Source organism: Paramormyrops kingsleyae, chromosome 22 (assembly GCF_048594095.1).
Source record: "Paramormyrops kingsleyae isolate MSU_618 chromosome 22, PKINGS_0.4, whole genome shotgun sequence".
NCBI lineage: Eukaryota > Metazoa > Chordata > Actinopteri > Osteoglossiformes > Mormyridae > Paramormyrops > Paramormyrops kingsleyae.
The window spans coordinates 2,792,234-2,819,076 of record NC_132818.1 but is presented as its reverse complement, the minus strand read 5'-3'; the positions used below and the strand labels follow the sequence as shown (position 1 = coordinate 2,819,076).

Here is a 26,843-nt window from a genome sequence, read left to right as displayed (position 1 = left end):
AGATTTTGTACGAAGACCAACTTTATTTAAATTGTGTGAGCAAAATTCAATCTTAAAAAAAACAACAAAAAAAAACATTTGTATACAAAGTTATATTATTTTAGTACTTTAATGCAAACCATTTACTGGCTCATTGATACAGGTTCCAGAAAATAAATCGGCCAGATTTACACGCAATACAAATGTACAAAAAAAATGGTATATCACTTGAAAAAATAGGAGAGATTTTCTATAAAGTGTATTGTACAACATTCACAAGTCCCCCTGCCACCCCTACCCCCACAGTTTCCAGACTGCCCGGCACGTTCTATATGCAGACGGCGGCGGGGGCCGGCTGACTCTACGTACTAGCGGCTCGGCTCGAGTTACCACATGTGGCGTGGTTCACATAGCCGCACCTTTTATTTTTGGACTCTGGCTGGGAGATTTCCCTCAGGGGGGCGCTCCTCCACATGGCCCTCAGCTTCACAGGGCGAGATTCTTAACCTGTGTTTCAAAGAAAACAAGTGTACCGGTATCACCAGATGCGCATCACAGCTTTGGATTTCAGTTTGATAGCGGTAAGAATGGGGCCCTGGAACCTGAATGAGGGCAGTGCCGTTTCAGTGACAGACCTGAACAGAGCTCAGCACTACAGACTACAGTCATGCCGCTCATTCCGGCACAGAGACCAGCCCGGAATCTCCCCCTCCCTCCCGGTGCATATCTCGCATTGTTATCAGCTTGCTCTGTGCTCCTAAAGGACTGTTTCCATCTAACTGCAGCTCTAGGAGAGAGAGGAGATGCCGACAGGACCCACAGCACAGGTTGCTATACGCACTCCCATATTCCGAGAGCCTGCGTCCAGCCAGCTGGCATCTTAATCCCGCATAAGCTGGGACAGCGTCAATGATAGCTGGGGGTGGCGGAGGGCCTCTACACACCCCTCCCTCAGCCCTCTGTGCATTGTTCAGGGGCCCACCAGTCAGCCGTACATCAGCCCGCATTGTGGCGGAGCCCGGGTCGGGGTATGGCCCCGCTTCCGGCAATAACAAACAGCTCCTTTCACGCAGGCCTTGCCCCCTGAATGACAATGAGCCCCCCCCAGGCTCACAGGACACAACAAGCAAGTATGCTTCTGTCTGAGGGCTCGCCATGGCATGCGGGGGCCTTCCTCAGCCAACCGGAGCCCCTAATAAGACCCTCACCCTCTTCCTCCAATGCAGCTGATTTGCATCTTACAAGCATCCATCCTCTATCACTGCAAGCACATTCACCCAGAGAGACTCTGGGAAGCTCTGCAATCTGAAGATGACTCTTCAGTAGCTGCAGGATGAGCCTCAGATGGAAGTGTAGATACATTCTTGGTAGCTGTGGGAATTTGGCTTTTCTGAACCACAACGTGGCCAGTTTCTGTTCTGGCTGCACCACTAAGAGCGCGGCCCCGTGCACAGAAATACAAATGCCATGCAAATCATTTCCTCACATAACCTGGCCCAGTCCTGCAGTGCTGAATGCCCTTTAATTACACATGCCTTACAAACCAGATGGTCTCTGCAGAATGTTCTAGTTGGAATTACGTGCATATTAAACATCACACATGAGAATAGAGCTCTCATTAATAATGAACCAGAACATCAGTATTCTCAATTGAAAAAAAAGTACAGAACTTTTCAAACATAATTAAAAAATCATACCTTTCATTTCTACAGTGTCACTTGTTTCTACATCTCATATATTTATTATTTCCTTCATTTTCTTCTCTTCCAGTGAGTTTGGCCACTAATGACAGTTACATTTACACTTAGTTAAGCTGAGGCTTTTAAGCAAAGCAAATTTCTTCACTTAAACACCTGCACATTCTAGTGGAGAGATTCAGGTGAGCACCTCATTCAAAAGTTCCTAAATAGCTTGGTATTTCACTTGGGATAATCCTAAAAAGTCACTGAAGTGTGACTGACAAAAGGATTTCATTATTATGGTTAAATCACCCGACCATGTTTTGTGATTGTTGGAAATACAGCATTTTTTAGTTTTTGTTAGCAATTTAATGTCCATGTTGAGTCACAGCACAAAATACCCACCAAAAAAACCATCTGACCTCAAATTTGGTCTGGGGTAAATACCAAAAGCAGTTCTGTGATAACTTCTGATGTGATTAAGAATATAGACAAGTGCATCTGTGTGTACCTCCAAACAATACACACAACTTTCCTTTGTTCAAATACTGCATACTGCACTACTGATTGAGACATCAGGATCTATGTCCTTCCAAAGAGCTTATAATGGCCAGGAGATTTCTCTCTTCTCAGTAAACCATTGACTTGTTTTTTTTTTTCTATTGTTATAGACCAGACGCTACATTGTGCTGCCCGTCGGACATAGGGGATACATTTACTCCAAAAGTCACCTTCCAGTCCACTGGGCCTACAAATCTCTCACATGTTCCTCCATTCCATTTTGGGAACAGAGACCCTGCTGGAGAGGAGGAGTTTCACCCCCCCCCCCCCCCCCCCCCATCCACCTGGACCAGGAACCACAACACCCTGTCCTCTCTGGCTTTGGGTTAATGTGTGAGAAATGGGATCAAGGTTGTCTAGAAAAGGCTTTGAGATGGGATGCTGAAGGGAGATCAACCTAGACATCCAGCCATTAGAGCACAGGTCAAAGAGCTGGAGAGACATGGTAGGCTGGCCCAGAGAGGGACGAGGATGGCCAGGTAGGACGGGTAGAAAGGTCATAGCTTAGAGGTGGCACAGCGGGGACTGTCCAGCTCAAGTGTGACCCTGCTGCCTACTCCAGCTGTCTGCCAGTCCCAGATACTCGGGGTTCTCTGCTGTGGGCGTGGCGAAGCCATTGGTCAGTCGTGGGAGGGGCGGAGCCGACGGGCTGGGGCCCCCGGCACGTGCCTTGGCCAGGTCCAGGTAGAAGGGGTTGTCAAAAGCAGGTGACGGACCTCCAGTCGGCACCAGGTACTCAGGATTCTCTACGCTGTTGCCAGGCATCAGGCCACTGCGGAAGCGGCGTGTTGACCCAGATGCTCGCCGTGGCAACGTGCTGGGGCGCTCTGTGTAGCTCACTCCACCGTTCTGCACCACCTGATTTACGTATTCTGGGGACCGGGGGGGGGATCGGTAAATTAGCATACATGTGCAGGGATGGCCCTCATGTAATAATCAATATGGAAATAATGATTGTAATAATAATTAGCACAGTTATATGCCTTAATTACAAAAATAACAGTTACTGTGCCATGGATACATTTGGGGGGTTGTGGCTGTACAGCCAGTTGGGCATGAGGATCGGTGGGGCACTGAAGGTGTAGCCAGGCTTACCGGGCTGTCCCTGACCTCCCAGGGAGATCGTCTGTGAAAGAAACAGAGCCGGCCCATCTATCTCCATGTCACTGTCCCTCATAGCCGCAAACGTGGGGTCATCACAGTACCGCAGGCCATTGATGGGGGCGCTAGCCTCTGTCCCCACATCCAGGAAAACAGAATCCGACTGTCCCCCCGCAGAGCGGTGAGATACACTACGGGCCAGGGGGTAATGGGAGCCCCACAGCCCTTTCATGCTGGCCCCCATGGTCAGGGTGGGGTACTGACTCCTCCCCAGCGTGCTGACTGATGGATTCATGCTCCTCGCTCCCACTGGACCATCCCAATCCAGGCTGTTCTCGGTGCTCTGAGTGGACAACACAGAGACAGGAGTCAGACACACGATATCACTATGCCCATGTCAAATAGCCGCAGGGGATAAGGTGGCCTTGCCCTATGGGAGTGATGCCTCGAGGGCCCATTGCTGGCCAGCTCTCCCTGGGTCCTGAAGAGGTCCATGTGAGGCACGAGGTACTCCTCCGCATCCAGCAGCTCGCTCACGCCAGGTCCTTCCTCCTCCAGGAGCGTGCGATAGAAATGGCTGTCCACTGGGCTGATCTGATCGTCGTTCTGAAACGCAGAGAGAGGCTGAGAAACACCACATCGGCAGCGGCGTCCCAGTGGCCCGTGAACGGGCTGAGTCTGTATCACACCACAGCTCCCAGCGGCTGACATGGACGCACCTGGATGACCACGTATCGGGAAGGGTCCCGGGCCATGCTGCTGAACTCTGTCACCAGTTCCCGGAACCTAGGCCGGCTCTCTGGGTCAATCATCCAGCCTGTCGTTCACAAATACAGTCAACTGCAAGGAAACTTTGCATGCTTGAATTCAGTGGTCAACTGCAATGTGCACGCTCCTCCAGATCAATTTGGGAAGACCTCCCACCATTAACAAGACTTTTTGGTAACACTTTACTTAATGCCATATTTTATTTTATTTATAAACACATTCATAATGCATTATAATGCATTCATAAAGCATTATAAACATGGATATAGATATTTATAAAAAGGCATAACACACTATAGTCACGTTTATTATGCATTATGAAGCTCTGATCTATAGTGCACTATAGATACCTTTATAATGCAGTACAAAACATCCTTAATGCTTTTACCAACCATTATAATGCATTATGAAGGCTTCTTATAGTGCATTATAGATGAGAGCTTCATAAAGCATTCATAATACATAATACACATGGCTTTAATCTCTTATGCCATGTTTATAATGCTTTGTGAATGCATTATTAGTTGTTATGAATATGTTTGTAAATTCCTAAGAACATGGCCTTAAGTAACGTGTTACTGACTTTATACTGCATTAGTTATCTCTGACTTTTTAACGGTTTGATAACTGGACCTTAAAACAAGCCAAGCTAAGTCTAAAAGCCCCACTGGAGTTATTATACAACTACAGATTAAAACCTACGAAACATAAAATTAAACCGAAACAAGATTAGCACAGACCTCACAAAATTTAAGACGTCCCCCTCCCCATTCTACACTGCAGTGGGACTTAAACCTTTGGGAAATGTACTTGGCAGGCATACATCATGAGGTGTTGATGAATCATTCAAAATAACCCAGCGTGCTTTCACCACTCCTGTGTTTTTCCCACACTCACATTTCACCATAATCATGTAGACGTCAATGGTACAGATGAGGGGCTGAGGCAACCTATCTCCCCCCTCCAACAGCTCTGGGATTTCCCTGGCAGGGATCATGTCATAGGGTTTGGCCCCAAACGTCATCAGTTCCCACACCGTGACACCTGGGGACAACACACACACAGACAGGCAGAGCGTATCAGTCAGTGTCAATCCGCTTGACCAATACCCAGATCCGGCTTGGTGTATATAGACTAACCGTAGCTCCAGACGTCACTCTGATGTGTGAACTTCCTGTGCAGGATGGACTCCAGAGCCATCCACTTGATGGGCACCTGCAAGCAAGCGATGTTATCTCATTGCCAAGAGCATGTAACCAGCGGATATTCAAAGGTCAAAGGTCACAATGTCACCAAAAGGGGATGACAACCATCAGATGGGCTAACAGCTTGTATAAATAAAGAGAAAATAATGTCATAGTCTTGTAAAGGAACAGTGATATAACAACTCAACCAGACAGACAGAGCAGACCTTGCCCCCATCAGCATGATACTCCGTCTCATCTATGTCCAGTAAGCGTGCCAGACCAAAGTCAGTGATCTTGACATGGTTGGGGTTCTTCACCAGGACATTGCGAGCCGCAAGGTCCCGGTGGACCAGCCGCACATCCTCCAGGTAGCTCATCCCCTGCAGGTCAACATGTACGATGGTCATTTTAGGCTCCTCCCTAATAAGCAAATGCCTGCCTTGCATGGAGCCTCCATGGATCTTGCTGGAATTCTCCCCAGCGCTCACCTTGGCGATCTGCACGCACCAGTTGAGCAGGTACTGGGAGCCGACACGGTCTTTGTTTTCGCGCACATACTCCAGCAAACAGCCGTAGGGCATGAGCTGGGTGACCAGCTGTACTGTGGAGGTCAGGCAGATTCCCAGCAGGCGGCAGACATATGGGCTGGCCACCCCGGCCATAACGTATGCCTCCTGGTGGGGGGGACGCAAGTATATTACATGCTAGGTGGCAAGAAGGTCCTACTTGACTCAGAGTGAACAGATTACATTTACATGTACGATTGAAAAAGCAGAGTCAGCCAGTTTCTCAAGCAATTGGGATTGAGGGCCTTGTTCAAGGGCCTGACAGAACTAAACTAGCCTACAGACTCACATCTAGGATCTCCTTGTTGGCTTTGGGAGAGGTGTTCTCCCTCAACACCTTGATGGCCACTGGGATCTTCACATTTTCTCCATCAGGTGCCCAGACTCCCTGCCGTGAGGATGAAAGAGGTGTCTGTGAAACACTACATTAGCTGAGCACACGAGTGTGTCTACTTGTGCACCATTCACGTGTCTACCATGGGTAAGGTGTATTTTAAGGAGTGTCATGCAGTGGTTAGCGAGAGTGAACAGGGAGCCTCATGTCCTATTGGCACGTTGGGTCTGCGAGTGCATTTGCAAGCTGGCATGTGCTGCCCTCACCCTGTAGACAGTGCCAAAGGCCCCAGAGCCCAGCACTCTCAGCTTCTTCAGTTCTGTCTCCTTCAGGATGCGCATCTGGGCTTGGTTAGGCACGGCGCCACTGGGGGTAAGGGGCTCGACCAGCTAAGAAAAGAGACCCATTCACTCTCAATCAATGCATTCACATCCGATGGTTTTTACATGCACTGTAAGGGCGTTTTTTCCACCGCACCAGGTACCGTACTTTCGGTACTTCCATAAAGTGCCGAAAGTTTGGTACTTCTTTCATGTCGGTTTTCCACTGGCGTAAAAAATGGTACCGGTACCAAATGACATCATCAGTGACCGCCCCTGACTGACAGCCCAAAATTGAAACTAACAGTTGAGGCTGGAAAATACGGTTTATTGTTATGTCAACTTCTATCACAGTATAAGATTCAATAATATCCAAATTGCATGAATGCTGCCATGATTTACGTTTACGTAGGTACACTTACTTTGGCTAAGCCGATCAAGGCCGTAAGAATTAGCTTACTGCTAATTCAGTCTTTTTAAAGCAAACAAATTATTTAATTATGTTTTTTGATTTTCAAGCGGCATTGTTCATTGTTTCGTGTGTGCCCCATTTCTTCCAAGTGGCTTGGTATTACGGTGTTCCGGGCAATTCAGTTTCCCTATGTTTCTCCTGTCTATCAGGAAATAATGTTTCCCCTAATATTAAAGCAAAGAGGTATGTGAAATGTCTGAAAATCACTCAGCTACATTATAACATGTGAATACAGTAGATCGTCACGCATAATATAGTCTTATAAGCAATACTATACCGTTTTCATCAAGAAATATCTCTATCCAGCGAATTAAATAATTTAATTTATTATCAGTAAAAACAAAAAACATCGAAAAGGCATGTGATGTTTTAAAATATATGGCTTGTTTACCTCAAGAGCTTCGTAAAAAGACATGAAAACAACAGCTAAACCGTGTACAAATCAGCGCACGACAGGGGAAACATTGGGAAACTGAATTGCCGGGGACGGCAAAAACTTTTTTTTTTTGAATCGTGCCATCCAAATCCCACTGGATCTGTTCATCCGACCATATGGCGATTAAAGCCTGTGTTTCCTCGTTTGTCCATCCTTCCATTTTACTTTTTTATATTTTTGTTTCTACTGCTTTTTATTTTGTTTCTTGCTGTGATCGCTCTGTTCGCTGTGTGTTTCAAAAGATGGCGGTTGTATTTTGTGTTTCAGCGGTAGGCTATTTGCATAACCAATCGACAGCAAATACGTTTGCAAGTCCCACCCCAAAGTACCGAAGTACCAAAGGAGTACCCCTACTGGTTTGGCACTTTCGGTACTCGAGATTTCGGTACTGGTACTCGACCGGAAGTCAATGGAAAAGCGAAAGTTCCGAAAATACCGTACCGAAAGTACCGTACTTTGTGCGGTGTAAAAGTGCCCTAAAATGTGTATTCCTCAGAAGTTAGGAACCCTGGTAGGTCAACTGGAGCTGTTTTTTTTGTATTGCCCGCAGGACCATTGGTAGCCTAAGACTTGACTTAATACCCTGGTTTCCCGTCCGAATCCTGAGAATCACCTGGGTGGTTCAAGCTACAGCCTAGATGCTGACTGGGCAGTAAGTCACTTGACAGTGAGTAGACAGTACTGGACCTTCACGCCCCAACCCCCAACAGGCCCTCCCGCACCTCATTCTCCTGCAAGATCCTCCTCATTGTCTCCTTCCTCTTCAGGTGCCTCTGGCGGCGTAGGTAGAAGACCATGAGCATCACTAGAATGATGAGGAGGAGGACTCCACCTATCACGGGGGCGATGAAAGTGCCCGGCCTGACGGGAGACGAATGACAGAGCATGAACACTGTAAGCAGTACACCACAGGCTGCAGTAGATCACTTTTCATTTTTTGTTTGGCATCACCTATAGGATTATGAAGTTATTATTCACGTTAATTGATTATGCAAATGATGACAACCCTAAACTACTTTACCTCACCATGTCAAGTCCCAGCACTCCTAACAATACACTCACAGTAAACCACAACAGAAAGGATTCCTACCCTGTGCCAGGGGGCACGGGGCATCCCCGCTCATCCATCACGGTGCACCTGAAAGTAAACAGCAGTAAAACGTGGGTAAGGGCTCCCAGTGCAGTAACATAGTACAGCGTGAAAGGGGGTCTGCACCTGTGACTAACGATCTGGCTGCTCTTCCTCTCTACAGATCTGTTAGCCTGAGCCTGGCTCTCATATAGCTATCCTAGCATTTGTTCTCCGGCATCCCAGAATGCACTTGGCCCCTGCCCACCACAGCAACTTTGTTCAGGAACAAGGAACTTTTTAAAAATTCAGGGAACTTCTGTCACATTGTCACTGCAAGAGCCTGATTGTAGTTGCTGGTCCTGCTCAATGGTAGGTACTTTTCATTCATCTGGCTGTAGCTTATAGCAATTGACTTTGCTGACTGGCTGAACACAAGCACTGGCACTAACGTGGAAGTTATGCAGAAGTGTGGAGAAAAGTGGGGTTTCATCCTCCATTGGGATGGGGTGACGGTATAGTTACCTTGCTTATGAAATTGCATGTGAAGTTTAACCTACAAACTTTCTGTATCTCCCATGCTTATTTAGCATAAAAGTCCCAGTTCCTGTTGTGTGGTGGGAACGCGACACACAAAAGTGGCCAGGAGCTACAGCAGTTACCCATCGACAGCCCAGAAACTCGGCATCAGGAACAAAGTTCCTAAAAGCATCTACTGTCTTTAAAAAACAGGCCTTAAAAATATCAGTTGAGCTGTAACCAAGGAACAGTAGGTTCTGCCCAGCACCTTACATGCTGGGAATGGGAGAAGTTTAAGTTTCAGTCCTTCACACAATGCTTGAGCCCAGAACTCATTAACCAGAAGAACCTTTCAAGCAGGCAAACTGATACAACTAAGCATGATAAATTGTTTGAATTCATTTGGCTGCTTCCCAGGATCTTTTTAAGCACGGGTCCAAAATAAATAATGGCTGGCATATCTCCCTCTCCCATAAACTGGCTGCTCTTTGGGTAAAGCCGGTGCACGCGAGGTCGCAGCTGGCGGTGGCTGCACAGGTGCTCACTGCAGAGTGCAGTTGGTGCTGCAGGGCAGGCAGTGCCTGGTCTCGTTGGCGTATTTCCACACGGTCTGCTGCTCCACTTTCTCCCCGCTGGGACAATGTGACACACAGGTGTCGCCGTCCTGGAAGTGCAGGCACTCCCGGCACTGGTGTGCCCCCTGTTGGAAAGCAAAGGCATTGCCAGTGTTCCTGAACTTGCGAAGGTTCTGCTTCAGAGCCACTGAGAGAAGGCCGCCCCCCCCGAGTTTTACCTGCCCATGGCAGGAGGTTGAGCCGTTCATGGGGCGACACTCCGGGTGACACAGGAGACACACGCTGCTGTCACTGTACTCCCGCTGAGACCTGAAGGGGACACAAGCTGTTACTACTTACCCACACTACTAGGGTTTGGCCAGTAGATGGCCTCGCGGCTAAGGAATCAGCCATTATGTGGTACTTTTTCCCCAGGGGAAGAAATGAGGGAACTATGTTGAATGCCAATGTATGTATCCAGGGAGGCCACACAACCCACACCAGCCTAGCCTCAAACGCAATGGTGCTCCACCTCTCTCCACTCCCAACAAGACCTCTGTCACTACTCTCTCACCCTTGCAGGATGTTGCACTCTTCCACACACTCCGTCCCACGCTGGAACATGAGGCAGGACACGCATTGGCCTGGTCCTGGCCCCCAGCAGCTCTCGTTAGCACACAAGGGGTGACACAGTTGCCCATCTGCCGCTGGAGGTTGCAAATCTTTGTGTTATGCTTAAATCTAGGTGTTGAGGGACTCATCCAATACCACTACTAGGATTCACAAGAGAAACTGCATACCACACTCCTCAGGGCTCCGGTTCTCTGTGAGGATGACCTGCTGCAGACCTGACCTCTTGGGGGGGTGCATTATCCTTTCCCACCGAATGGAGCTGGCGTGACAGAGGCGGCGGTTGCCATTCAACAGGACCAGGCCGCCGGTAATGCGACGCAGGGAGCGAAGGCCTAGAGACTCCACCTGCAGGTTCTGCACACCCAGCGACAGCACGCCCCTGTGGACAGGAGGAGGGGAGACAGAGGAGGTCACACGTCACAGCCAAAGAGGCATCTGAGCAAAGCCGGGCTGAAGCGGCACCTTGGGGCTGCAAGTCCGCACCTGTACAGCATCCTTCCTCTGATCACCGTCAGGTTCTGAAACACACTCAGGTCGGTCGAGTTTTCCGGCCAAGCCTCAATATACAGGTAGCCTGCTCACAAGAAAACCAAAAAGCACTCATGTTCAGTGCATGTTTACACTGCGTTAGGCTAACGAGGCCACGCGCTGAGCCGGGGGGGAGCAGCACCTGTGATCTCTTGCAGGCTCTTGAACACGTCGAGCTGCGCCGGCTCCAGGGCCGAGGTGTTGGTTCTCGGGTCTCTGGGGAGCGACGATGGATAGTTGGAGAAGAAATAGGTGTAAAGACCAACATTCTTCCACTATGGTGCTGGCAAAGTAGTATTGCAGATACATCATACATCCTAACCTCAAATAACCATGACACTTGACCTTTTCCCAGTTTCAGATATCTGAACTTCATCCTCCGTGACACAGAAAAGCGGCTGTAGTGGGGGTGCAGTTTGGGCGTGTGTGGAATGATCTTACCCATTAAAGGTCTCAGGGAGGAAGGCCAGGCTGCCAAAGATCTTCTTGCAGCCAGAGAAAAGGGCGATGTTGGAGGAGGTCACGGCATGCACACCTTGGAGGTCTCCCATGCCTAGACCATAACAGACTGAGATAGGGAGACGGCATGAAACATCAGGAGACTGGTGAAGCAAGCACACCTACTCCTGAATGTGCGTACGCACCTTTGGGACAGTCTCCGTCGCATGTCTCACACTTCTGGATCTCTGTGCCATTAGGGAATGTGACGACGACCTCCTGGTTGGCTTTGGGACACACCTTGGTGCAGGCCACCGGCATGGCTAGGTAGTTATCTACAATGAGGGGGGTGGGGGGGGCATGCAGAATGAATCTTAGGTGACCTACTGAAAAAAGGGCTGGGGAAGGCGAAATTATTTTCCTTGGGGAGACGCAGAATGAGGCCCTGATTGATATATTTATACAGTGAGTGTGATATATACAGTGAGAATAAAAGGGACAGTCGTAGTACAGGAGGCAGTGAAAGGTAAACAGCTAGAGGAAAACAGCCCAGGAGAAAAAAAGAAGGAGTGGAGGATGTGGGCGAGCTGGGAGCAGCGTGCAGTGAGGAGCACAGACTCACCAGGACACTCTCTGAGCAGCGTGCAATGAGGAGCACAGACTCACCAGGACACTCTCTGACACATGTGGCGCCCAGGCTGTACTTCCTGTTCTTGTTGGGTTTGGACTGATAGGTTATTGGGTCATAGATGATGGGGGGTGGGCAGTTTTCTCTACACGTTCCACTGTCATTGAAGTGACGGCATGCCTAAACAGGAGGGTGAATGTTTGTGGGGAGGAGGGGGGAACAGCATCAGGAAAGAGATGGTTTGCGACCACATGAGCACTTAAGATTTCCTTTTAAAAAGGGTACAAGCTCCTAAACCTGAGAGCACACCATGTGCATCTGTGAGACCATATATGCATGTTCACCTGTATTTCTGTGTTTGCCCCCCCCCCCCCCATCTGCCCCAAGATGGGACGTACCAGGCAGTCGGTGTCCTTGGGCCCGATGCAGCCGACGGCACACTGCTTATGACAGCAGTCATTGGACTTTGGACCCTTACAGCGGAGGCACCCGGAAGCACACTGGATGTGGGTCACTGTGAGATGGAAGGGGAGGGAGCTGAGGGGCAGTTCTGATGGCTTGGATAAAAACACACACCAAGGCAAAGATGTGCTGATCCAGCAAGGCTGAGTGACGGATGAGGCTTGTGTGGTCACATGACTCACGGCTCTGACAATCCTGGGCCGTCGATCCCCAGCAGGCCTGGTTCTTACAAGCTGGATGGCAGCTCCGACCTGGTAAGACGAAACAGACAGATGGTCACCAGGAAGTCCCTGGAGATGGTGTGTCAAACACAGGTTGGCAGATGGAGCTCAATTTAAAAGGAGGTCTCTGACCCCTCCGGTGGGCACTCACAAAGGGCTGGACGCTTCTGCACCTCCACTAGGTTCTTGTATGTGTTCTGTTCATCCAGAGTATCATTCCACAGGATCTTTCTTGCGTCTGGGAAGCAGAGCCGGGGGTTGTCGTAAATGTAGACCCCCCCCAGGAGGATTTCTGTTTGAACAACAGGGAGCAGTAAGGCATCATGTACACTGAAGCCGCTTCACCCAATCAGAATGAATTTTACATTTATATAGTAGTCTTCGTCCAATCGGCTGTGGGGTAGCAACACAGCCTGACTGACCGGTCCATAGTTAACCATAAACTGGCACACAATGGTTGAACATCTCCATCTGCCCTCATCTGGCATTCTCTCCCTCCCTCTTACATGCCCTGCGGCAACCATTCCTTCCTTTGTTCCTTCCCCCATTACTCTCTTTCGCACCCCCCACCTGTCAGGCTTCGTAAGCGCAGCTCGCTCAGTCCACCATTATCCTTCACGGCCAGAGCGTAGCTCGAGTTGTAGAGCTGGCTGCCACGGATGATGCGGAGGCTGTCCAGGGGCACCAAGGGCACCGAGACGTTGGCGATCAGGACGTAGCCCTGTACCTCTACGATGCCCTGTAGGTGCCCGGGGTGGGGGGTGCACAGCAAAGCAGAGGAGAGGGAAAAGCTTATATTTAGAACGACATCACACAGCTGATGTTTTTATCAAGATGTATTTACGTTTTTGCAGCTGGGCTACTGGCAACCCGCAGGTTACAGGCCACATTCTAACATCGTTTACAGATTGACAGTATGACCTGTCGTGTCACAGCAGCTGATAAAGCGGAAGCTGACACCATGGTAACGCCAGCTGATACCAACCTGAAGGAAGCTGAGGTCCAGTGCCCCCTGCAGGTGCGTGATCTCCAGATTGCCATGCACGACCTGGCTCCCGGTGTACATCAGCCGCAGCATCTCATACTGGTTTTCAGGACTTGACAGCAGCGCCAACTTCATGTCTGTGCCGAGGCATACTGGGAGATCTGGGGAGAGGGGCTTGGTTTAACGCTCCCAGTTAAACTGACAGAACAGCCTTTGCAGGCTTAAGATAACTACAGTGCCATCTTAGTTCCAGTCTAGCGCCAGCTTCACCTTAAGGGTGAAGATCTGGACCTGATTAAATTTTGAGACAAATCACATCAAAATTGCAGCAACAGTGCATAGTGAGAGCAGAAGGATGATGTGACTTCAGGGTTCTCTGTGTGAACAGGACCAATCTATTTGTCATTATTTCTGTATTTATTGTATTTGAATTTTGATGGATCTTATTACCACTTGACAAAACATTATATGGATGAAAATCTATACCTGAAAATGTACACTTGACCAGACCCAAAATCATCTTAAAATTGAAAAATTGGAACTACAAGACAGAGCAGCCAAAACGGAGCCTGCAGCTGCCATTTTGTGATCACAGCCATCTGGCATCTAAACTTGTTCTGAGGATCTTTTTGCAAGGAATATTGTACAGTTCTGTGATTGTAACACTGTATGACGTTATTTTTCATCACTAGCCTCACTGTTCAGCGAATTGGTAGCCGGTCAGCTACTGCGGGAGAATTTAATCATCTGAGGGAGAATGTGTAAAGTATGCTTGAATTAATATTTTCTTCAGAGTGTGATGGTTTCCTTCGCTGATTTAAAAAAAATATTGTGCTATTGTCGGGTTAATTAATCATGTTATCTAGCCCTTGTTCAGTCCACTCTAGTCAGTGGTGTCACATGAATTAACAGGCACAGATCTAGTGAACCTAATTACATTAAGACAAGTCACATCAAATGCTCCAGGGTTGTCACATAAAAGGCTTTACCATACAATTGGTTTGCACCTATATAGCCTGAATATTTTACAATTAACCTATACTGAAAAATAAAATGCTATGTCCAGTTTTAAACCATTAGGAGATGTGATTTGTTTTATATTTTCAAACTGTGTGATCTTGAGCTTGATGTAGTATTTCACAGGCAATTAACATTAAACTAAAGCACAATTTTGTAGCGCTGATAGAGCATTGAGCTAACAACACAAAGCTCATAGGTTCAAATCCCAAAGAACATAAACTGCATCCCTTCCCATTACTATGGGTCCCTTTGCATAAAAGCAAAGGTCTGTCTATACCAATAATGCATCTGTTATAGTGTTTATTGTCATGTCACGTGAAATGTTGGTCACATTGCAAATGAGAAATAAATACAAAATAAACATTTTGACATAGAAATGAATAACTGTCACTTTAAGACATTTCAGAAAAACAGCCAGAATCAGAGCATTCAGGCAAAACATTTATTAGCTTTCAGCTTTTCTAGCTGATCCATCTAGAAATTGAACTGGCTGGTGAGTGCATGAGGAGTATGGATCAGATGGGTGGAGCAGGCGACAGGGCTGTCCAGGGAACACAATGCTGCCACCCCCCCCTTGAAGTTTCTAATCTCACATCCATACCACACTACATAAACATCACTTAAGAGCAGTTGTGGTGTACAGCACCAGCCCAGCCTTGGCATCAATGCATGCTGTTACCTGGCACGTTGGTACAAGAAGTATCCACAGTGGGTATGAACCAGCCCTTAATGCTATCCTCTGTGCCAGATGCATCAGATCTATCACACATTTACAAGGAATCCTCCTTTCTTATAAACGATGGACGTTGCGGGTGCAAGTCAAGGAGAGACCCAGCTTTGTGTCTGTAAATACATTAGACAGAGAAATGCAGCCTCAACTGCCTGACCACATTTTGTCCATGTTCAGTTGCAAATACATGTATAGGTGTAGAGCAGTGTGTGATTCAGCGAGCTAAACCTCTGTGCTTGTGATTGGAAGGTCGCTGATTCAAGCCCAGCCTTGGCAGAACAGCCACATGTCTGCTGGCCCTTGAGCTCTACGGGCATCGCAGGTGGCTGACCCTTCACTGTCACACTCAGGCTAACACTCACTTGTGTATGTGACTCATGCAGAGCAAGATGGGTAGGTAATAGAGAAACTCCCCCAAAGATTAATAAAGTGTCGTTATTATATAATACGGCATTTTAACACATATCGCCGCAAAAGGGAATTCCGTCCAGAGAGGAGCTGGAATCATGTGACCCGACTTTGACTTAGTGACCGAGTTTCAGCAGGAAATAGCAGCAGGAACCTGAAACGGACCCGGAAGGTGCGTGGATGAATGCGCTAGACCTGGAGTCCCTGCCGAGACCGACACACACGCCGCGGGCCTCGGAAAATAGCTCTTCATAGGGTGCCCTCGGACGCCAGCGATAAGGGCTGCGCAAGGCCAAGAAAGTGGGAGGGAATGTGGGATGAGACCAGAGGTCAGGCTGAACCCAGAGCTGAGCGATGGGGGGCAGGAGGCTGCCTGCTTCTCAGCGCATGTGTCTGTCTGTCTGTTTGAGAGTGTGAATGTGTGTTTACAGGAAGTGCACGGGGGGGGGGGCTTCTGCTTGCCTGAGGTCTTTCTTTTAGGATTCCCACCCCCCTCATCATCGCTGTGGCCCCCGGATTGATTACTCTCCTTTCGGGGTTGAAACAGAAGTACCAGTGATCATGCCCAATGTGACATTAATGCATGCCGACCATTAGCAAGGATCTCATTACTTCTGTAGGCTTCCTGTTGACCCCCGGCTTGGCACTGGCATGATGCTTTCCGGAAACATACTTGTGTCCTCTCTTCCTCCTAGGATATAACTCTGCCTCATGTTTTTGAGGGAGAGTAAGAGAAGTCGTGGGACATGGTGAACACCAGGTTCGGGGGGGGGGGGGGGGGGGGGGTTGCTGGATTATGCTGATCTCCCTTTATCCAGATGTCAGGGCTGCCTGCCACAGAGCTGATCTGCTCCGCGATCAGTAAACAAGTGTAAAAAGGAGTTAAGTGTAAAGGAGAATATATTGGGTGGCATCAGAGACTGCAGTCTGATTTGGGTTCGCGCCAACATTTCAGGGGGATTCAGATCATTAGATTTCTGTGTTACTGTCTTTGTTTTGTACTGAATGTTTGTATCTGTGCACTTTATGCACCTCACTGTAGCTGCAAGGATTTCTCTATGGGACCAATAGAGCATCTTATCTTATTCTAACCAGCCAGTCACCCTGGAACTAGCAAGGTGACATTAATGCAGCAGAGTGGGGGAGGCTCGTCATGGTTATGTTCCCCGGCCCCGTGATGAGCAACCAGGGGCTGGTTAACTAATTAACCAGAGCACAGGGTGCCGGCAATAACACTTACTGCACTGGGGGTGGGGGGGAGGCTCCAGCAACTGATCAGCCAGATTTCATGAGTCTTAATGACCAATGCATTAATGCAGCCCCTCCCAACCCCCAGAGACAGCAGGTCTGGTCACATTACAGATTCTCACTCCTCCACCAAGTCCAGCCCCCAAAACCTAAAGTGACCACAGTAATCCACAGCATCAGCCACTTTGGACTCAGTCATTGTTTTTAGAACGTTAAACTCTTTAGATATCTTTTCAACAAAGCACTGCTATTAAGGATATATATATATAGATATATATTAAGGATATATATTTACACACACACATATATATATATATGGTGTGGCAAAGAGTATTTATCAAGCTGACTGTATACAGAAGCATTAGATGGATTTCTAGTCTTATCAATTAGGAAGCTTTAAATGTCCATTTTTATTTGGTAAATGACTGCACCTGACTGCACAACAGGGACAGCCTGTCTGCAGCTGAGCTGAGGTTATGTATGTAGATGTGACGCATATGAAGGCAGCACATGTAAACAGGGACATTTTGTTTCCTGTAAGGAGTAAGGACACACTGCTGCTGATGCCCCCCACGCCCCGCGGCACAGTCTGTAGTGAGGCAACCCCAGTGTGACCGGATCGGGGGGGGGGGTACCTGGGATTTCACACAAACACCTCTTTTCACTCTTTCTGTACGTCCCACTTTAACTCCCCACGGGTCTTTCTCGTGGCCTGACTGGGGGAGACACAAAGGATGCCGAACAGTCAACACGCCTCCAACCGCCACACTGGCCAGAGAGGAGGAATAAGCAAGATTAGGGTTAGACGCCCAGAACAGCGCTGGCCCAGACGCGCGGTTCCCCTCGAGTCGGGAGGTGAGGGCAGGGGGACCAGGGAGACTGTGGCCAAACCCACACGTACCCTGGGTCACAGAGAGGCTTACTGCCAATGCATTAGACCCAGACACAGGCAGGTGTGAGGAGCAGAGGAGCAAAGGGATCTGCTCGAAGCAAAAATATCCACTCAGAGCAAAGAGATCCTCTCGGAGTAGAGAGATCCATTCAGAGCAGTGAGATCCGTTCAGAGCAGTGAGATCCACTCGGAGCAGTGAGATCCGTTCAGAGCAGTGAGATCCACTCGGAGCAGTGAGATCTACTCGGAGCAGTGAGATCCGTTCAGAGCAGCGAGATCCACTCGGAGCAGTGAGATCCATCAGAGCAGTGAGATCCACTCGGAGCAAAGCTCCCACCACACCTGTACCTGTGTGTGCCAGGCAGCCAGGCAGGAAGCTCAGGCAGCTCACGTACTGAAAACATGGCCAGATTTATCAACAACCACCTCCCCCACGTACACAAACACACACTGTGTCCCGTTGTCCCACAACAAATGGAAGCCCTGCCCACAAAGCCCACAAAGGAACACACCTCCCCCCTAGCACCCCTCCTTCACACAAACCAGTATGGCAAACCCCCCCCCCCCCAAACACTGGCATTTCCCTGTAAAACAAACCAGCCCTGCTGAACAGGATTGGCAGGCTCCCTCCCGCTCGCACACCGCCGGTGCAGCTACACACAGCACGTAAACACGAGCTCGGGGCCTGACATGTAGTAAAACACGTACACGTGGGGGGAGCCCTGGGGTTAGAGCCCAGTCACGGCCCCACGGCCATGTTCAGTGCCGCTGGCAGCGTCGCAGGGACCTTTGGACTGTAAGTTGGCTGTGCTGAGTGCAATGATAAGAATGACAACAAGACTGTGTATTGTTCGTCAGAATGATAAACAGCGAGCTAAGAACCGGACTCCCCGACCTGCGAGGTGCAGTCAGAAACAGCCCTGCTTTGCCAACGGCTTTTTTTGTCCTGAGTCTAAACTGCATGATTTTTATTACCACTTAATCTACGTTACCGCAGCCGAGAACTCAATGTCTCGTCGCAGTATTATTGTCTTTTCCACTTTCAGTGTAATCTGACTCACCAGGTAGCACCGGGTAACCATCCAAAGCGTGATTAAGTGACTTGCTGTCTCTGAATTGCCCCTATTGTGTGAGTGTGTGTGTCCAATGATGGACTGGCCTGCAGCCCTGAGTGTCCCCTGCCATGTACCGTGTGCTGCCTGCAATATGCTCCCTATCATCAGGCACCAGGGGTCTGGGATGGTGTGAGGTTCTGCAGCTTCAGAAGGTTGTTGGTTTTAATCTCATGCTCAGCAAATCTGATCACATCTGCACTGAGCACCGATCTGTCTGGCTTTCTTTTTGTCCCACCAGAGCCCTGGGTGTCAATAAATCATGGACTGAGGATCACTAATTCACCAGAACACATGTCTAGTCACTTTGGAACAACCACGAAAACATAAGGAGAACATGCGCGATGCACACAGAGACACATATAGCTGGAGCTCATTTATATCTGCAGGAAAACAAAGAAAAAATAAGCCCGTCCATAACCTTAAATTCACCTTGTGGAGACACTTAAACATCTAACCAAGAGAAGTTGACGCTTAAACCACAGAAAAGCCCTTGTCCACCTGCTGGCTATTTGGCAGGTTTACCTAAATGCGAAAAACCATGCATCTGATCTATGTATATCGTAATGTTAATAAACGAATTGCTACATTATGTATGGTTGCACGAATACATTTAAAAAGCATACGTGTATTTATCAAATCACTACATTTAACTATACTAAGAGATGTCATGAGGGGGGAAAGTTATCAGGATTCTGTAATAGGTTTGGATCATAACCTGATTGGTCTGGGCTCTAGGCCTAATACGATATACACCAATGGGGCATAAAATCCCTAGCAACACCCCAGCTCATACCTGCATTCACCCATCTTCCAATATTCTACCAGTGTTGTTTTTTTAACACTATGCTGAAGGTAATTACGTTTTAAGCCCACTCATTTCATGATGGTCATCCAGTCAGGAAGCCACCGTGGATCCAGTGGGAAAGCACTGGATGATCTGAATTGACAAGGAAGTGATCACAAAGATTTAAGTCTGGGCAGGTCCCGCATTCAGCTTCCATTTAATCTCAAGTCATCTTTGGATTATGTCAGTCTCTAACTTAATCACCCTCACAGGTGCTTTGCATGCTATTGATAAAACACAACTAACAATTAAATACACCGGTAAGTATGGGATTCAAATGCTTATTTTGTGCATACAGAGCCACAGGAAAGGCTGTATTCTCTCTAGCGTCTCGACTGTCTATTGTGAATAAAAATGAAGTAAACCATTTAAATCCCTAAAGGTTACAGATAACAAACACAGCAAAAAATGTCAGCTCTAATGCTGTGTACCCTACATGCTTTGTCAATCATAAAAACCCAAAGTACTTTAACAGCTGACGTTATGGTGATACTGTTTGGAAGGAAACTCACAATCCGGAGCTGTAATGAGAAAAGGGGCAGAGATGCGATACCATGTCCATACCTGTGGAATTACGTAAATCTGTTTACCTTTTCAGTCAAAGTTTCTGTGCTTCCGCCAAGTAATGTCAATGAGTATGACCATTTCTGATGGTCAGTAAATTGCAAAAAGTTGCAAATGGTCAGTAACCTATTTGTGTCGGTGAAATGTCCCATGTGGGAAATGGCTACTTCAGGGTGCAGACTTAGATCATCATCTTCTGGTCAGTTTGTCCGTCCTGAGATTTAAACTTTCCACCATGGGTGCTTGGGCATTTTGGGTTGCGGCCCCCAAGCTGTGGAATTCCCATCCCCAGAGCCTCTACTCCTCTTCCCATATTCAAAACTCAACTCAAGTCCCATCTCTTTTCTCTCTCCGCTACCCTGGTCATTGACTGTCAATTTGTCCATTCGTTTTCATCATGGTTTGAGTTAGTCTGCTGTATTTGTCATGTTATTAGTGATTATGTTGTATTTCTTCCATCTCTTATCTGTAATGATTACCTTTTTGTTTATTTACCATTCCTCTATAAAGTGTCCTTGGGTTGGTGAAAGACGCTATATAAATTAAACTTGCTGTTGTAGTTGTTGGAACATGTCATCCTACGTTGCTCTCATGCAGAAATCTACCGTCAATTTAAATATTCGTTTGCAATATGTTGGTTTCGGATTAAATAGTGTCAGACATTCCGTACAGGTTTGGATCCTCCATCGTCACCTTACGTGACTCGCTAGTCCGCGGAAGGCAGGGGTCCATCTTAAAGTGCACAATCAGTCCTTGTTTTATTTTATTTTTTACACGATGTCTCCTTTATACGCTAACGTGTTTTTTAATTTTCAAATAACAAAATGGGGGAAAGCCCCATTCGTGGCGTGACTGAATTATTTGCATTACTTTATTATGTTATTTTCTTCCGATTTGTTCCCAGTCTTCTCGTAGAAGACCTGAGAAAATTGTCGTTTTTTCCTAATTCATTTACCACCGTCTATGGAAAAGTTGCACAAGGAAGACGCTTTCAGTTAGTAGGCTACGCTCTGTTGTGACTGTAGTTGTTTTTCTTGTTACTCTCCGTAAAAGTTGCAGAACAGGTTACAGTATAGCGACGTAAATAGCTACGTTTTTCCTCACTTTGTTACTAAGAGTTCATATTTAAAAATCACGATCTATACTTCCTCGTCACACTTCCAGAAAGAAAAGCCATGCATTTCTCAAACGTCACAATCGCCCGCATATTTCACACTTATTTGTTGATTAGTAAGTTTTGCCTGTTTGGTTAAATCCGATGCCAGTAACCATGAAACCTTTATTTTCCTGTGGGTCTGACTGGCGTTATTGGCTCTGACCGTCATAACTTTACACAGTGTTACTGATCGCCTTACCTTCCGTGGCCGGATCGCTCGCGGCTCCCACCAAAAGCACTGCTATCAGCAGGCAACTTCTCACCGCCTCCATAGATTCTTCTACAGCCGATCACTGCTTCATATTAACCGCAGTGTGCCCCTCCTGTCCGGCCCGTCCGCGACAATCACTGAACTTCAGCTCGTTGGAACGTCCGCAAGTGTATTTGCTGTTATCTGTTAGTTATTAACGAAGTACAGTCCGACCCAGATTTACCATGTCCCGATTGAAACTGTGAGATTGCTAGTAAAGATTGTCACCAAGGCCCGACCAGGGGAGTGGCGCTTCACTGTCCCGGCCCCGCCTCACTGAAGTCGCAAAGTCATTAAGTCTGGAATCTCTCTTTGACTCTATAGGTCCAAGTAACCAACAATTCAAATATCTAAAACCTTTTTGAAACGATACTGTCAGTGTTATAATATCATGAAGTGAAAGGTCCAAAAGTGGGCACTCTGAAACCTTTTCAAACACATGACACATTATGTTGCTCGTCTTTGAAGTGTGTTTTTTTTTAACAAATGTTAGAGAAATAAGACGAACATATGCGCAAAACTGTCAGATTTAAAATAAAATTGGGGGAGATTTCGCATCGATCCTTTCTCGAACCACTTGCACTGTTCTGAGCAGCTAAGCACATGAAGAATGACCTCCATTCATGACGCCCCCCCCCCTCCCCGTCTCGGTCATAGTGCAACCCACGAGTAACTTACCACAGCAGCGCTGAAATATGTGCCTGTTTTTCTGCTCTCTGTCGCGTTTTTCTGCACTTCTACGGTCAATATGAAATTAACTAGGCGTATTTCGAATCATGCCTTTCCACGATCAATTATCTTATTCAGGCATTTATTCTTTTAACAACGTTCAGTGACTTTCTGTTCCCCTAACTTGCAAAAGGCAATTCTGATTTTTTTCCCCCTTGGTCGATGGTTGTGGTGTGTAGGGTGAGTATTGTTAAAATTGGACACCTGGCAAAACGGGACAGTTAAACTTCGCCCTTAATATGTGTTCAATAATACTTTATTTTCTCTTCTACATGGTGTTCAAGGGGGCAATAATGTAATTAGAATGGTATCAGTTTGTGATTCAGGACATTGAGATGATTCTGCAATTTTTTCCAGAAAGCAAATTTTCAGAAAGTGTCCCAATTTGACATACCGTAGTTTAAAATATACGAATTACCAGAACATGATGACTTGACTTAAAAAAACCTATAACTTGATAGATATTTTCTAAACTGTTATATTATTGAAGAGTGTTGATTTATTGATTTGCTGGTGTTCGGGGTCCACTCCTGGCCTGCGTTTCACCTCTTAACACCTCATAAATGGTGTCAGCTTTATCCTAACGGATGGTATCTATTAAGCGTAAGCCTTTCATCATGCTCGCAAATAATGCTGCATCCTGTAGATACTGTTTCTCCCAGTTGACACGCTGGTAAATTGAACCTAGTTATTTTAGACGGCTGCTCAAACAGGCTAATCTCCACTTTTGGAGCTGAAACATCTTCCTCAGGTCTGGGTACCCGGGGTACTCATCCCCAAACACTCTCCTGCCATTTTCCTCCACAACTCTCTTGCAACTTCACAAAACGATTTTGGTAATTAGACGTTAAATGTATTGTGGGCGGGGCTCAAGCTACTGCACCTACGGAATATCATGGATTAGTGACGTTGTATTTACTAAACATAGTACAAAAGATATATGGCATGAAGCCTAGCCTGTTTATGACCCCCTTAGTTATTCTAACAGATTTTAAAGCGTGAAAGCTGCGATGGTTGTTGTGCAGAATGTGTAACTGGGAGACACCAGGGGGCGCCATCGAGCCAAAAGTAGTCTGTTGTATTTTACCTTGTTGAATATGAAAAGAAACTAAAGCCTTGTCTTTCATCTGGCCTACACCAAAGGGCAAATAAGGAATAAATCATGTAAATATTTACCCAGCTCCTCCCCTCTGAGTTTTTGCCCTTGCAGAACTGACAATCAAGAAGTATGCTGTGAATTAAATTGAAGCTGTTTATATGTGTCTACTGGGCTCTGATAAAATGTGCTTCACCCCCCCCCCCCCCCCCCCCCCCTTCCCACCTATCTTACTTTCTTTGCAAACTGGCTCACAGGGGCTATATTTACCCAGGGTCTTTCTTCCCTGAATAGCTGACTCCCTCGACCACGACTCCCCACCCTCTGCCCGTTATAGCCACAAGGTCTGTCTGGCAAACACGAAGGCGATGCATTGTTCATGCATGCAGCTTCAAAGGAACTGCAGGGTAGCAGATAGCAGAGTGGGTAAGGACGTCGGGCAGTCACTTAAAGTTGGCGAATTCGAGGCTCTGCTCTGCTGCTGAACCTGAGTAAGATGTGAAGCTGAATGTGAGATGATCTCTGGGCCTGCAGCCAAACAAAGCCAAAGAGAGTTTGGATGGAAGGAAGGGGTTTGCAATGGGTTTTGCGTGCCAAGGAGGCCAACAGGATACAAACTTTAAATATAAAAAACAAAAATGCAGACACATATGCCAAGAAAGAGAGACAGAACTAACTTCAAGGCCAGCTTTTAGCATGGTGTCCTGCTGGAGATGAACAAAACAGAGCAATCTATACTTATGTGGGGATTGTGATTGAGGGGCAGGCAAGTCGATTCGACACGCAAAGCCTCGGTTGCTGATTCTGTTCCCAAGAACACCGCAAACCACCCCACACCCCCCCCCCCCCCCACAGATACTTAACCTGAATAGCTCCAGTGTAATGCCTGCCTGTATTAATGGGACAAAATAGTGAGACTTCAGATACGAGCTTTTCATATCAGCAAAGCGACTCTTTGTGCATGCAGGTGTGCAGAATTACGTCATCTCTGGTTCCCAGAGTTGCATGCAGGCAGTCAGTCTCTCTGTCAGTCTCGGCTGAGCAGCTCACAATCAACATAAAGTCACGCCTCCACCTACCCAAATCCTGTCCCCAGACAGTTTTTGTGTGTCAAGGACACACACAACCATAAGAGCTGACACTATCTGAGAGTGTACAGATGTGTTTTGCAGATGTAAGAATGCAATGACTGTGATTCAGCCCAAGATGCTGATAGATTTATTTAAATCTTCACAATCATGGTGTTTGGAAAAAAACACAAACATGAAAAACATTTAACAATTTCAGTTCTCAAATAACCCTGCTTCCTCTTCATCACATCTTTCCTTTCCCAGATATTCTGTGTGTGTGTGTGTATATATTATATATATATATATACACACACACACAAATTTATAACAAGAGTGCAAGAAAACAGTATTTCACTTTCGCGTACCATTCATTCACTTTCATCGAGGTTTAGAGTGTGGCGTCTCAACACTTTATAGTATATTGCAGAGGAGGCCCTCTTCTGGGCATTAGTAGTAGTGCAGTAAATAGCACGTGAACTCGGTGCGCGGTTCTTACTGTCACACCTCCAGGTGAGAGGGTTCCGTTTCTGTCCTACAATGAAAGAGTGTTTAAATGATCTTTGCAGATATTTTCTCCAGGTTCAGTGTTCATCAAAGGGGTGAACTGATATCTCTCAATTGTCAACTGCCCTGTGCTTTTTGGGAGAAGCTGCAGGTGTACCTGAACTGTAGAATTTAAAATTTATGGCTGGATATTTATATGCACACTATATTTCCAAAGGTATTGGGTCACCCCTCCAAATCATTGAATTCACGAGTTCCAATCACTTCCATAGCCACAGGTGTATAAAATCAAGCACCTAGGCATGCAGACTGCTTCTATAAACATTTGCGAAAGATTGGGTCACTCTCAGGAGCTCAGTGAATTCAAGCATGTTACCGTAATAGGATGCTACCTGTGCAATAAGTCCATTCATGAAATTTCCTCACTACTAAATATTCCACGGTTAACTGTTAATGGTATTATAACAAATTGGAAGCAACTGGGAACAACCACGAAGGACAGTGCGTAGGGAACTTCATGGAATGGGTTTCAATGGCCGGGCAGCTGCATCCAAGCCTTACATCACCAAGTGCAGTGCAAAGCGTCGGATGCAGTGGTGTAAAGCACGCTGCCAGTGGAGACGCAGTGGAGACGTGTTCTCTAGAGTGATGAATCACGCTTCTCTGTCTGGCAATCTGATGGACGAGACTGGATTAGGCGGTTGCCAGGAGAACAGTACTTGCCTGACTGCATTGTGCCTAGTGTAAAGTTTGGTGGAGGGGGGATTATGGTGTGGGGTTGATTTTCAGGGGTTGGGCTTGGCCGCTTAATTCCATTGAAAGGAACTGTTAATGCTGCAGCATTCAAAGCCATTCTGACAATTTCATGCTCCCAACTTTGTGGGAATAGTTTTCGGATGGTCCCTTCCTGTTCCAACATGACTGCACACCAGTGCGCAAAGCAAGGTCCATAAGGACATGGATGAGCAAGTCTGGTGTGGAAGAATATGACTGGCCTGCACAGAGCCCTGACCTCAACCTGATGAATTACAGCAGAGACTGCAAGCCAGGCCTTCTCGTCCAACATCAGTGCCTGACCTCACAAATGCTCTCCTGGAAGAATGGTCAAAAATTCCCATAAACACACTCATAAACCTTGTGGTCAGCCTTCCCAGAAGAGTTGAAGCTGTTATAGTTGCAAAGGGTGGGCCAACTCCATATTAAAGACTTTTGTCAATATAGTGCATATAAAGTTATATATTCAATAGAATTCAAAAGATATATTTAATGGGAATAGTCTCTGTGACACTTAATGTTGTTATGGAAGACTGACGGATAATAAAATAAGGTCATTGCATCTTTTATGAAATGGAAGAGATAAATAGTGCAGGAATTATGTGTTGGTGTTTTTTTGCTTTAGCGCGATACGCTGATATGTAGAAGCTGATCTACAGGCCCTTGGCTCCTGGACGTTCCTACACAGAAAACCACATCACACATATTGAAAACATTTGTTTTTTGTTAAAATTATTTCCTTTAACTTTAAATTTCCATTTCCATTTAGCTGTGATGTGTGCAGCTTTCTGGACTTCTCAGTTGTTTTCACTGGATTGATGATGAGGAATACACTTGTATTCCTCATCGATTTTCCATAACCACTTTTCCCAAAGCGGGAATGCCTCTGTACTACAGCATTTGCGAGGAAGCAAATGAAATGAGGCAGGGAATAACCTATATGGGATGCCAGTTTGTCAGAGAGAAATGCAGCAATATTCCTGAGATTAAAATCAAAATGACA

General features: G+C 46.8%; 1 protein-coding gene across 1 annotated transcript; it reads right to left on the bottom strand.

Annotated features, from left to right (window-relative positions):
• Nucleotides 1-3: 3 nt before the first annotated feature.
• Nucleotides 4-21,974, bottom strand: LOC111854099 (receptor tyrosine-protein kinase erbB-2). Its single transcript, XM_023831705.2, has 27 exons — nucleotides 21,617-21,974; nucleotides 13,441-13,601; nucleotides 13,026-13,194; nucleotides 12,607-12,747; nucleotides 12,417-12,485; nucleotides 12,171-12,286; nucleotides 11,811-11,952; nucleotides 11,351-11,479; nucleotides 11,148-11,274; nucleotides 10,849-10,922; nucleotides 10,662-10,752; nucleotides 10,346-10,557; nucleotides 10,120-10,252; nucleotides 9,785-9,875; nucleotides 9,537-9,691; nucleotides 8,494-8,541; nucleotides 8,126-8,264; nucleotides 6,442-6,564; nucleotides 6,131-6,229; nucleotides 5,764-5,949; nucleotides 5,500-5,655; nucleotides 5,228-5,303; nucleotides 4,986-5,132; nucleotides 4,040-4,137; nucleotides 3,750-3,926; nucleotides 3,315-3,663; nucleotides 4-3,091 (listed from the first exon to the last, which is right to left on the bottom strand). The coding sequence occupies exons 1-27, from the start codon at nucleotides 21,687-21,689 to the stop codon at nucleotides 2,754-2,756; spliced, it is 3,819 nt and encodes a 1,272-aa protein (XP_023687473.2). The 5' UTR covers nucleotides 21,690-21,974; the 3' UTR covers nucleotides 4-2,753.
• Nucleotides 21,975-26,843: the final 4,869 nt, after the last annotated feature.